The sequence below is a fragment of the Acyrthosiphon pisum genome, chromosome A3 (genome assembly GCF_005508785.2).
Source record: "Acyrthosiphon pisum isolate AL4f chromosome A3, pea_aphid_22Mar2018_4r6ur, whole genome shotgun sequence".
NCBI classification, from domain to species: Eukaryota; Metazoa; Arthropoda; class Insecta; order Hemiptera; family Aphididae; genus Acyrthosiphon; species Acyrthosiphon pisum.
This window is the reverse complement of record NC_042496.1, coordinates 5,930,027-5,942,577: the sequence shown is the minus strand read 5'-3', so window position 1 is coordinate 5,942,577 and position 12,551 is coordinate 5,930,027. Positions and strand designations below refer to the sequence as shown.

General features: G+C 30.9%; 2 protein-coding genes across 3 annotated transcripts in view; both read left to right on the top strand.

Annotated features, from left to right (window-relative positions):
• LOC100573179 overlaps positions 1–2,428 on the top strand; it is a 25,579-nt gene extending 23,151 nt beyond the window's left edge. For both annotated transcript variants that reach the window (XM_016804190.2, XM_003244307.4), the window contains exons 4-6: positions 632–753; positions 1,837–2,013; positions 2,086–2,428. In XM_016804190.2, the coding sequence (XP_016659679.1) occupies positions 632–753; positions 1,837–2,013; positions 2,086–2,172 (386 nt within the window). In that variant the 3' untranslated portion in view covers positions 2,173–2,428. The remainder of the gene's footprint in view (positions 1–631; positions 754–1,836; positions 2,014–2,085) is intronic.
• Positions 2,429–2,461: 33 nt separating this feature from the next.
• LOC100166816 (dynein regulatory complex subunit 4) lies at positions 2,462–7,778 on the top strand. The gene is made up of 9 exons (XM_016804189.2): positions 2,462–2,738; positions 2,817–3,052; positions 3,126–3,243; positions 3,307–3,450; positions 3,546–3,806; positions 3,911–4,078; positions 5,499–5,585; positions 5,670–5,879; positions 7,533–7,778. Exons 1-9 carry the CDS (start codon positions 2,736–2,738, stop codon positions 7,722–7,724), a joined length of 1,419 nt encoding a protein of 472 aa, XP_016659678.1. The 5' UTR covers positions 2,462–2,735; the 3' UTR covers positions 7,725–7,778.
• The last annotated feature ends 4,773 nt before the right edge of the window (positions 7,779–12,551 follow it).

Genomic DNA, 12,551 nt, shown 5'->3' with positions numbered 1-12,551 from the left:
TGATAATAGGTCAATTCACTCTAATATAAAAACTAACAGCACACAATTGAATCTTCTGAACGAAAATTTGCTATAACGTACGTGTGTAAGACGGAGACAACACATGCGGGTGCGACGTCCTCTTAAACGAAGATTACTTTTTGAATTTTTGAGTCGTTATTTATATCGCCAGTCACATTTAATGTTTATATAATGTTCAAATGCATGCAGTCGATTTCGCCTTACGTATTGTTATATATTAGATTATTTTATCCTAACAAACAAATATCTTTAAATCTCTGGTGCTTCTAACGTACTTATTCAGTATTCACACATTCTCACGGTCTTGTAATTTTTATTCCATGTGCCGTTTGTACGATAAAAAAAAATGTAAATATAAACTCTCGAGGCAAGTCAATTATACAGCCTGCATATATTTATTTTTATTACACAAAGTGGCTAACCCGCCACCACAACCTTATCTTAGAAGAGTTGTTTTTACATCGACGATTTTCACACAAAGTATATAGATATAAAGTCTCACTGCGGCATTCTTTCGGTGGACGCGGGTTTCGATGAATTACAATAATTATTACATTTGATAGAAATTATACTAATTAATATGACATTTATAATAATATGTATATTACAGGCGTTTATCGAGAAATCAAAAGTATCGAGTGTGAGGATGGAAACGGACCGTTCGTTACGACTTCAACTAGCATCTCTTACATAGTATCCGGATTCAAACTTCTCGACACCAGTCTAGTGGAAGTAAACATTGCAATGCACATATTGTATTTAATAGTAGGTTGTAGGTAGATAGTTAGTAATGAAATATGTATAAAAAATGAACAATGACTATCGGAACACTATTTTATTGCGTAGGTACATCCATCATGTCTTATACTTACATTAGCGATTAGCGCTTAAATTACTTAGATGATTTGTTCGAAAATCAATGTCAAATTGTATACAAAATACGTGTGGATTATTTCAGTCATCTGATATCCATTACGGTAGTCATTAAAGTAGTATTATTTTTTTTTTAAATAGGCGCACGGTTCTTTAACATCATGAACATTTTACAATTACATTACAGTGATACCGTATGCGGTTTCGTTGTAACGTTATAGATATAACAATTTGATTCGTTATTTTTTTATTTTACAACAGGGGTGGAATTAAGGAAGGGGGGGGGGTGATGATCAGGACACCTCTGGTCTTTTGCACTTATTTAATGGTCCTGAGACAAAATTGAATACTTTTCTAACACTTCGTTGTTGTATACGCAATCATGTAATTATTATAGCATTATACATTTTTATAAACAACATTTCATATCCTTATTCATAACTAAGAAACAACTATTTTTAAGCATAATATTCATGGTGTAATGCTATAGGAAATGTTTATAACTTTATAAGACTTTATAATGTAACGATATAAAACATTATTTAAGGGGCCCGCAAAGGAGAAAAATCGGCCTGCTTAAAATGTAGCACAGTTTTAACAAAAATGGGAATGGCGTCCCATTTTTACCATGTTGTATATTCCTACAGACATTTGAATATTTAATTACTTAAAAGCGAAAACGTTTTTATAACATTTTGTGCTATAGGTACAGTTATTACTCGGAAATTGATAATTTTATAATTGGTTATACTGTTGGCTGTTGGGTTAGGTTTATTGAAGGTGTTTTTACTAGTTTGTACAACAGTTAACCAATTTCTATTTTATAATATTATATATAGATACATAGTATCTAACACATATATATAATATAAAAATCTCTCATCAATCAAATTTTACATTAATTAATAATTACAGTTCATTATGATTGTATTGTATGTTTAGGTAATGATTGAATCATGGAAGGATTGGACAGGCGCTAGGCATATATATCTCCACATTCCGTACGACCTGGGTCTCCAGAGGATCTCGCTTTTAAAAAAAGTGGCTCCAAGTTCTTTGAACTCTTTTACCTACGTTGTACTTGCTGAGTGTCTGAATGTGAACACAGAAGAAAAAAAGGTAAATTAATTAAATTTTCAACGTACAATAAACTGGAACGCATGGATTTATTTGAGGTTTCTTAATTTTCAGATGTTACTGTTGGATTTTGTACAAAGGATGAGAATAGAAAAATTTCTATCCGGTTACTTATCTGTTTACGAGCTTCATAAAACTTAATCAACGTCAAAGCTATAATAATATTACTGCGCAAATATATGAAACGCTTATATGAAACTCGCATGACCATGACGTATAACTTATTACCTAGTGTTAATTATTGTTTTAACTCAAGTTAATGTTATTTTTTATGTTTTTTGAAATGTTTGTTGATTTTTAATATATATTTTTTTTTACAATTATAGTAGTTTAATTATTATCTTTGTTTAATCGTAACAATAATTGCTAAACAAATAAACTGTTTTTATTTTAGAAACTCTATAGTTTATTTATATATATACTTAACTGTATATTATACTATCGTAACTATAATAACATTGTGAGCATTAGAAGGAGCTCGTATCGTATTTACTGTTTTGTTGCCACAGTAACGTAATACGGCGATCTAATGATAAAACATATTATAATCTTATAGTGGCCAAGGGGCTTATTCATGAACGGAACCCATGTATGAACAACATTTAAATATATACAGGATTCGTATACGTATCCCATTCATGGATAGATCCTAGTTCATTTGGTATAAATTAATACGTGTTATTTAAATTAATTTTTTTTTTAAAATGGTAAGTACATAACTTTTTTTGTAAATACATTTTTAATTTTAATTTAATCATGTTTATTTTAAATTGATTAATTTTAAGGCACCAAAAAAGAAATCGAAAGGAAGCAAAGGCGGCCGTACAAGTGCCGGGATTGTGGATGGTGTTTCCATGGCTGAGATGTCCAGAGAACAGCTCGAAGGATTCGCTGCTCGAATGAAGAAAGAGTTGGAACGTGAGAGAGAAGAAAGGAACTTTTTTCAACTTGAAAGAGATAAAGTGTTAACATTTTGGGAAATCACGAGACATGAGTTGGAAGAAAACAGAGCGTCATTGAGGCAAGTAAAAAATTCAATAACAATATAACATAAATTATTAATTATATTTTGTTAATACATGTTATACCTGCAGGAACAAAGACAGAGAAATTGAAGATATAGAGGAAAAGCACCAAGAAGAAATCAAAGTTTACAAACAAAAGTTGAAACTTTTGATGTACGAACAGCATGTGCATCTATCAGAAGTGCAAGTGAGTTGTTTTTGTTTTATGTTATTTCGCGTTTGTATAGGTACTAAGGTAATAGATAAATAGGCTGAAAATATGGTTTCGTTGAAAATCGCCAACGACGAACATATAAACGAAGAAGAAGAATTAGTTAAAGAGAACGACGCGCTCAAACAAGAAATCGTCGAGATAAATTTACGACACATAGAGGAAATCAACAATATTCGATTGGTACCTATAATAATAATACGTTAACCATCTATTTAAATTATGTTTATTGACATAAAAAAATTGAGTTTGGTGTCCGTTGTATAATATATGTATAGGAGCATGCCAAAGTTATGCGAGAACTGAAAGACAGATTCATTTCTGACTGTCAAGTGATCGAAGGCAAGTATCAGAAACGTATGGAAGGCTTGAGGAATCGTATGGACTTAAAGAACAAAGTGGAAGTGGCTGAGACTGAAGCGAGGAAGAACAAGCGCATAGCGGAAATCATAGAAGACCACAACAACGCTTTCAACAACTTGAAAGAACATTACAATGACATAACTGTCAACAATTTGACGTTAATCGCCAGTTTGAAGGTTCGATAGATTCGTGCTCGTGCACCTATAAAATATATCATATTATAAGTAATATTCTATTAAATAGACGAAAATCACAAATATTAATGACTCTGAACTCGCAGGAAAAGTTATTAGAATTAAAAGAAGACCAGCAGAGAGCGGAAATGGACCTGAAAGAAGTGACCAAAGAAAACGAATCGTTAAGAGGGCCTTTGAAAGAAGCACAAATTACCGTTGAAGAATTGACACAAAAAATGTGTAATTATTTAAAGGACAAACAACGATTAATGGTAAGCTTATATTGTTTAAAGTGGCTTAACTGAGTGGCTTGATATTGTTGAAATATAGATTTAGGTACTGTGTATACTTGTATAGCCGTGTAGGTACACATTTTTTAAATATTAGATATAAATATATTATATAATATTATACCTATTTAATTTCATTGAGCATATTATATGAAGTAATTTTGAGATATATTACTAAAATATTATACAATAGTTGGGTCTTTAATTTTTCTATTATATAAGTTATGAAGAAAATTTAATTTGAGAACCATTATTAATTACACAAAACCACTCGTCTGCAGTTGTACCATTGACGACTATTATACTACTTGTCAAGAAAAAACGTTAAAAAATCGGACAGGTTATACGGTAACGAGTCCTGCAGCTGTATAGAATGTTCAAAATTAAAAATAAGTAATATTAAACATCAAATGGTGAATACAAAACATATTTAAAGTACAAATAGGAAGTTACATTATTATTTTTCGTTATTGTATAATGATTATTTATAAAGTAAATATAATAAACCTATATATTTTTAATAAATTCCAAAACCCTACATTAGTTAACTTTTTTTTTAGTTAACAAAACATATATTACTTTGTGCTATTAAATTGAAGAGATAATAGTAGGTATATTATATTGGTTATTCGAATGTAAGATTGGGTATAAAAATGTATTATTTTTTCATCTAGGTACAATTTCGAGACTAATGATTGTTCTATAGTTTAAAAAAATCAAATAAATGAACTATTTCAATGTATATTTGATAGGTAGGCAATGTAGGCCTTTTGGTTTTATTTCTTGATACTTACTACAACATTACTCATATTGATGTTATTTTAAGTGTTTAGTTTTAACCATGTTTAATACATAAAAGTAGTGTATTTAAAAAAAACCATGGTTTTAATTCAATTTTTGATAAAACTCAATATTTTTAATCATTAATAATAATTGTACTTTTAAAATATAAAAAATCATAATAAATACTATCATAGAAATTAAATTTGTATTTTACTAAACTTTTTTTTTTCAAATTAAATTGATCAATTTTAATCTTACAAAAGCGCTATAATATAATACTAATTACTTCATATGTATTGTATAGTTAGGTATTAGTTATTATAGTTATTACCCATATAGTAATATGTAATGGATAATCAGATAGTATAGGTACCATGCCATTATTTTTTTAATAATTATAAACTATACACATTTATGGACGAATCTATGGTAAATTATTTTGACGACAAAGAATTTACATAAGCCAGAATGATTGATGTGTAAGAAACCAGTACTACTACCCGACTGAATAGATATCTAAACAAATATATTTAAACTACACATTTTAGATATTAGAAAAACATCACTTCAGTTGGAAAACTATAGATTAATAATCGTCCGTGTCACATTATTTCTGTAGATACTTACTAAACGGTTGAAACATTCGATCGATAAGTACAAAGATCTCCAGGTGGATTACGACGAGCTGAAAATGATTTCAGAGAAAGTGAGAAATTTTCGGAGTTTGAGATACCAAATAATGTAATCAGCTATTTATGACTTAAACTTATAATCATGAAACAACGTTTAGGTGCAAGCCGATTTAGACAATGCGAAGGACGAGTATTCGGAAAAATTAATGCATCTGCAGATGGAGCATGGGAAAAAATTGTTAGCGGTCGAACGTCGGTTGAAGCGATCGGGAGAAATTGTCGAGGAAAAAGAGGCGCAGATAGCCCGTCTGACCGGAGCCACGTCGGCTGACACTTCGATAGCGATGGCAATGAATGCAAAGACCGAGGTAAAACCCTATTACATTATATAAAATAACGCTGGGAAGTGGTAATGAGAGATCGACCTAATTACCTAAGTACTCCTAGTCGTAAGATGAAATGTCGAAGTGTACCTACTTAGTACCTATGGACGAAGTGTACAATTTTATGTCAAATAGTTATAATAATATATTATAACAGGTAGATTTTATTTTAACAACAAGAAAAGTACAAACATGAATAAACATTTTAAAAACATTTATTGCAAATTGGTTTAGTTAGGTGCATTTTGAAAATAGCGTTTACTTTAAAAAAAAAAAAACAACAAGTGCTGGCAGTTGTTATTTTTTGTCAGTTTTTCACATAATTTATTATTAAAATGTGATGACTGTGAATTGTGATATTTAAAATGTTAAATGAACATTTTTCATTGATACGTAATAATTAATATGACAATATGACTAAGCATAATATATGTTAAGGAAACTTTAACGAAATATAAAAAAGGTTGAATAAATTATATCAGGTTGAACACTGAGGTACCATCTACTAGGTACTTAAAAGATATTCACGAGACAAGTGCAGATGATTCAATTTTTCCATTTATCAATCCTTCAATGAACCTAAACCTGCATTGTGTTTTCGTTATAATATGAACGGTAGGCGGAAAAAAAGCCCACGGAAAAAAAGCCCAGACATAGAAATAGAAATGTGAACACATGTATACTCTACTCCTAATTAGTAATTACTAGGGTGCAGATTTGTATGTATTAAAAATTCAAAAATATGTCCTTCTAGTACAGATTTATCCAGTTTTAATTTGTTTTATATTTTATACTTTTGTTTACCAATTTTGGAAATGGAAATTTATTTTTTTTTTGATTTATAAATTATTGTACTATGTAACCTAAGACTGATGTTTTTTGACTTATAACTTATAACACAATAAATTATGACGTATACATAATATTGTGTTCATATTTATATTTTTATTTGATTTACAATCTATATTTTATACAATTAACAATTAATAATTAATTTCATTATAATATATAATATATTAATATATTATTATATTTTGTTATAGGTATATGGTAATTACTAATTAGTAATTAGGTCATTAGGAGTAGATTATACATGTGTTCACATTTCTATTTCTATTTCTGAGCTTTTTTTCCGTGGGCTTTTTTTCCGCGATTCAATAATATGAACATACCTAATATGAAATTAGTGATTTATCGGTTATTTTTATTCTATGTATCTCCAGCTTTCTTACCGGTGCAGATGTTTTTACACACTTCAAATAGTAGAAACTTAACTTTAAGCACTCCATAGCTCAGTTATTACTTATATATGTAATATATATTTTCTGTATTTTGAAAAAAAATGCTATTTATATAAAGTTCCATGCGCCTGATCTTCACGCGTTATCATGATTATTATTATTATTATTGAAACATTTTATTTTATATTTTGTCAATTTTCATTTTCAAACTATTATATTGTTAATTTATCTCTTCTAAATCATTCACATTCAGAAAAACGTCAGTATACCCATGTTTTTAACATAGACCTATTAAGGTCTGTGGTTTTTAATCATGCCATACAAATGTATAGGTACTAGTCAATTTGTTAGAATGTATACCTATTAAATATTTAAATAACGCGTTATCACTTTTCAGGCTTTGCTGGATAAGAAAAACCGACTGATCGAGCAGATATGGAACGACCTGGCAGCTATAACGGAGAAATACAACGAGCTGTGTAAACATTTCAAAAACACGCTCCGACAACACGGGATACAGGGCTACGACGACAGCGTTTTCGAATTGGTACCCGCCGACGACAAACATGAATATTTCGAAAACCTCTAACGACCACCGACTATTATAACAGCGATATTATAATAATATTATGCATATATTTAATTATGATTTGTTATTATTGTTTCAAAACGATGCAATAACGGCATGCGTGTTGTGTGGTCTTTTGGTGTTTACGATTTTTTCACATATTAATATTACCTATATATTATAAAATGTAGTAGGTAAATATATCCGCCAACGGTTAATCTTGCCAGTTACCGTCCTTACCTTATCAGTTAGGCAAACCCATGGTCAGAAGTAAATGTAGAACGAGGAGACCCGTTACCGTAATTTCAATGACAGGCGACAGTTGGTAGTTTCTTGACAAAAGTAAGTGCCTAGTGCCGCCTACCTTTTTGTATAAATTCCAAATTGCATTTAACTTGAACTATAAATAAAACGAATAATCATATAATAATATAAAGCTCTTAGCTATTTTTAAAACAACGAACATAAAAATATAAAATTCACGCTCTGAGGTAGGTAGTGAGATAAATGCCAACTTTGACGATTTCAATTATTTACTTCAAAATTCAACCGTCTGTTTCCATAGATTCTAATCAAAAAGTATTCATTATTCAGTAGGTGTACTAATGTTTGTTAAAAGTTATTTGCAAACTAGGTACCTATCATGGTCCATGACGTATGATTGGTTGATACCTACTTACCAAACATGACCAAGTACATTTTCGATAATACAGTCTACAGACAATCAGCGGTTAGAATTAATAAAGGTACCTGTTTTAATTTTTTAAACATTTGTATTGAATATAAATTAGCTTTCATAGTAGTTTATATAATGAACATCAAGGATAAATATTGATTAGTTAAAATAATATAATATGTAGGTTGGTAAGAAACTTTTTATGTACCTACCTAGTACCTATACTTATAACATAATAATATTATGTTTAGTAATTTTTCCGTAGCTATTATATACATATTACATAAAATGACCTATCTACCTGTGTACAGTGTACTTAAAGTTTTCAAATAAGAAATGAATACGAATTAACATGCGGATGATTCCAATGCTGCTTACATAGTATGGTTATAAATACTTATAATATTATATTCGTCATTAATAAATAGTATGAGAGTTGTCTCCCCGGAGCGCTAGTTGTCGATATGAACTGTGTCTATGGCCTATAACTACCAATATGTCGAGTAATATTATAATTACTAACATTATAGGACTAGTAAGATTTTAAAGGGGTTTTATGTAGGCAATTTTATAGTCAGCTTTTAAAAAATTTAATTTTTAATAAAAATAAATAATATATTTTCCAAAAACATAGTTGATACATTATAATTTGTAATATATACAACTAACATAAATTAAATTGCAGCACCCCCTAATAGCCAAGCTTGTGCTGGGGGAGTGGTTTTTATCAATTACAATTTACATATAATAAAATAAAGTAATGGGTAGTACATATTATCAGATTTAATTAATATAGAATCAAACTTTTTCTTTCAAATAGAAATGGTGGTATCAAAGTTTTTAGAAAATAAAATGTTGTCTTTACATATTTATTTTACATTGATTTGAATATTTGTAGTATATAACATTTCAATAAATTATGTTAATTTTAAATGGAATTATGATTTGTTTATATAAATGTGTTATTAATGAAATCATCTTAACCCACGCTGATGTTTGGAGTAAGTTGTCAAGTTTATGTTCGTGAGAAAGCCATCTTACTGTCAAGAATGCTATAGAAAATGTTTTTTCAGTAGCATTTTTAACTTAATCATACTAACTACTAAATGCCTTGTAAAAAATCTGTCAATTAATGTTAATTATTGCAAATGTCTGAAAAATAATATAATATATTTTTATATCAATATTTATACCTACCTATATTTAAGAACATTGCAAATGATATATCATTTTAATAAACCTTAATTATTATACTTGAAAGTGTACATTAAAATATAACTTATTTATTTATTTATATATTTCAACGCCTAACGGCAATTAACAAAGACAAATACAAAAATATTGGTAAGTATTAGATAACAAATTAGTTTATATAAAAAACATTATAAGTATATAGCGTAAGTACTGATAGAGTATGTAGATTATGTAGAGTTCCAGTCATTACAGTGATAATTAAAAAATAAAATTGGTTTTTTTAATGTAACTATAACATTTTAAAATATTTTTTTAATAATTATTTTAAAATGTTAAAAGCAATATTTAACTTAATAGCTTAATATGCATTAAAATATATTTACAGTAATTTATAGTTAAAATTTACAAAATATATATAAATCATATATCTTAAAAATATATTATAAAACATAATATTATATATTTTAAACACAACATAATTTGTTTAAAAAAAAATAAAAATGATTAAACATAGTTTTTTTTATGGCCTTTCTCTTGTGAATAATTTACTATAATATACTATTTTATTCAAAAAATATTAATGTTCAAACATTTATAAATATTTATACATTGTTTGTATAGGTAATTATTTACTTATACCTAAGGAATAGATTGCGGTATGCAATAACAAATAACAATGATACAAAAGTGATAGCGTTAAAAAATTAAAACACTTGAAATAAAAAAAAAAGTAGAGATTGTAATATGATTGTTTGTTTAAATACAAAATTACTAGTTATACAATTCCAGACCATAAGTCATCAAGCACAGACTTTTTTTTCGGTAGTTGGTGTTCACCGTGTTGGTTTATTGAAGGCTGCAACCGAGGTGATGGAGAAACTGTCAATGGCTGTTGCAACCACGTGGGTGAACTGTTAGGTGAATCTATTTGAGTGTCGGTAAAGTACCTGGGATCGACTGATACATCAACATCTGTAGATACAGGCAAAATAGGGGAAACTCTCAGGGAAACTGGTGTTGTAGGAGACACTGGTATTGAAGTGGTCATGGGGGTCTCCTCAGGATCAACTACTACATTACCAGAAATATTGTCACAGTTTAATTTGTTACTTTCCTCCAACTCAGGCCACTGATCGCTGCTATTGACGTGTCGTTGAGCAGCGTTCTCGTCTTCGGACGAGGAGGAAAAGAATTTTTTCATGTCCTCATGATGAGTTGTAGAACGTCTGATTTTTTTGATTGGCCCGGGACGACCACGACCAGTGCCACGTTCATGCCGTTGTCTAACTATCACTTTTTTCTGTTCAACGGCAATGGCCACTGGCTGCGACACATCCCGCTCCAGCTTTAAATCAGCCAACTCCTGTTGTAAGTCGAATATCCGCCGCTTCTTAGCGTTCAACACTTCTACGAATCGTGCCATCAGCCGATGGTCCTCTAGCCGCTGTCCGTCGGCCATCAATCGTAATTCCTTTAGCAGCCGGCAGTTGTCTTCCAACTGGCATCGCTCGCGTTCCGCGGCCGCTAGGTCTGACAGTTTTTGTTGTTTCCTTTCAGCAGATAACAAGCGTATCAGTGGAGTGATGAACGAAGTGCATGTCAGTGACACCGTCGAATTTACCCTCGGTGTCACCTCTGTCATCTTAACCATGCCAAGCGTCAACAAGCCGAATGGTCGGAGTTTCATCTTCCAAGCCAACGTTAGGAGTCGGTCATTGCCGTCGTCTTCCCGTCGCAAATGGTATGCGTATTCCGTTGTCGGCTTGCCACCACTACCAACTAGCGCCGCTCGTGCGTCCCGTAACCAGACGCGAACGGCTGACGGTTTGTCGTCGAAGTCATGGCGGACCCCCGAATGTAAGGTCTGGTCAGCCGCTTTGTCGCCGATCACAAATCCCTCGTACACTACACAATCACTGACAATGTCGTCCACGATCGCAGTTACCTGTATCGCCATTCGTGCCTGATCGTCAGCCGCTTCGTCACAAAATGCCACTTTCAAGTGTACCGTGATGGTGGGCGAGTCGGTTAACGAATACTGGCATTTTAACGTCGAAAATTCGTAACTGGGTTCGTCGTCGACTTCCATCGCCGCAATATAGTTTTAAATCTTTCCAAAGTCCGAAGTGCTTACGTTTTCGAATTTTGCAACACGATTAAATCTATAAATCTATATAGAATTATGATCTAAGTTTTAAACTCTTCCAATGACTTAAACCATGGCTAATGTGTATTGTTACGTAGACCGGTAACTACGTAGTACGTTGACTGCAGCTGACTATACTTGACGCATTGCTGACATCGAATAAAAAACTACAAGCCGCAAGCCCCAAGCCATGATATATAATTTTTATATTATGTTAATTATATCATTGATTATATTATCATACCCTAAGCAATAACTTATAAAGTTTTAACTGATAAGTGATAATAGTTTTGAATGTTTTGATAACGTTGATAACGTTTACGTGCTATCGCCGTTATCGATACCACAACGTTTCTACTTCGCATCTTCGCCAGTAATTATTAATTATTATAAAAAATTAACAAGGTAATAAGGACATAACACATAATATACCTACTAACTCCTAACAATATTACTGTTATTGCCGTGATATACTTCTCCGGTGGCCACAAAGACAACAAAACAGTGTTTAACTACGGTTTATAACACGGTTTTCTACGCGATATTCACCGCCACCAATTGTAATTGAAGCCAATAATTAGTTTTATACCCGGCCACCGGTTACTACATCGGTTTATATTTTATTTTTATACTAGGTATATGAGTATAAACCATAACTACTCGATAGGATACCATAGGTACCTACTAACTACTAGATTCTTTCAGTATAGTATGACATCAATTACAATCATTTTTATCGCTCCGTTCAGAATCTAAAACCCCGATGGGTGGAAATGGGCAAACTTGCGGATTTTTAAAAGTGTATAACTTTGAAACTAAATCCGATCGACAA

Bases quoted from the DNA above. Each gene is read 5' to 3' on its own strand.
- LOC100166816 (XM_016804189.2), top strand. The intron at 3,053-3,125 runs GCAAGTAAAAAA...TTATACCTGCAG, and splicing joins GAAAACAGAGCGTCATTGAG to GAACAAAGACAGAGAAATTG. The intron at 3,451-3,545 runs GTACCTATAATA...ATATATGTATAG, and splicing joins AAATCAACAATATTCGATTG to GAGCATGCCAAAGTTATGCG.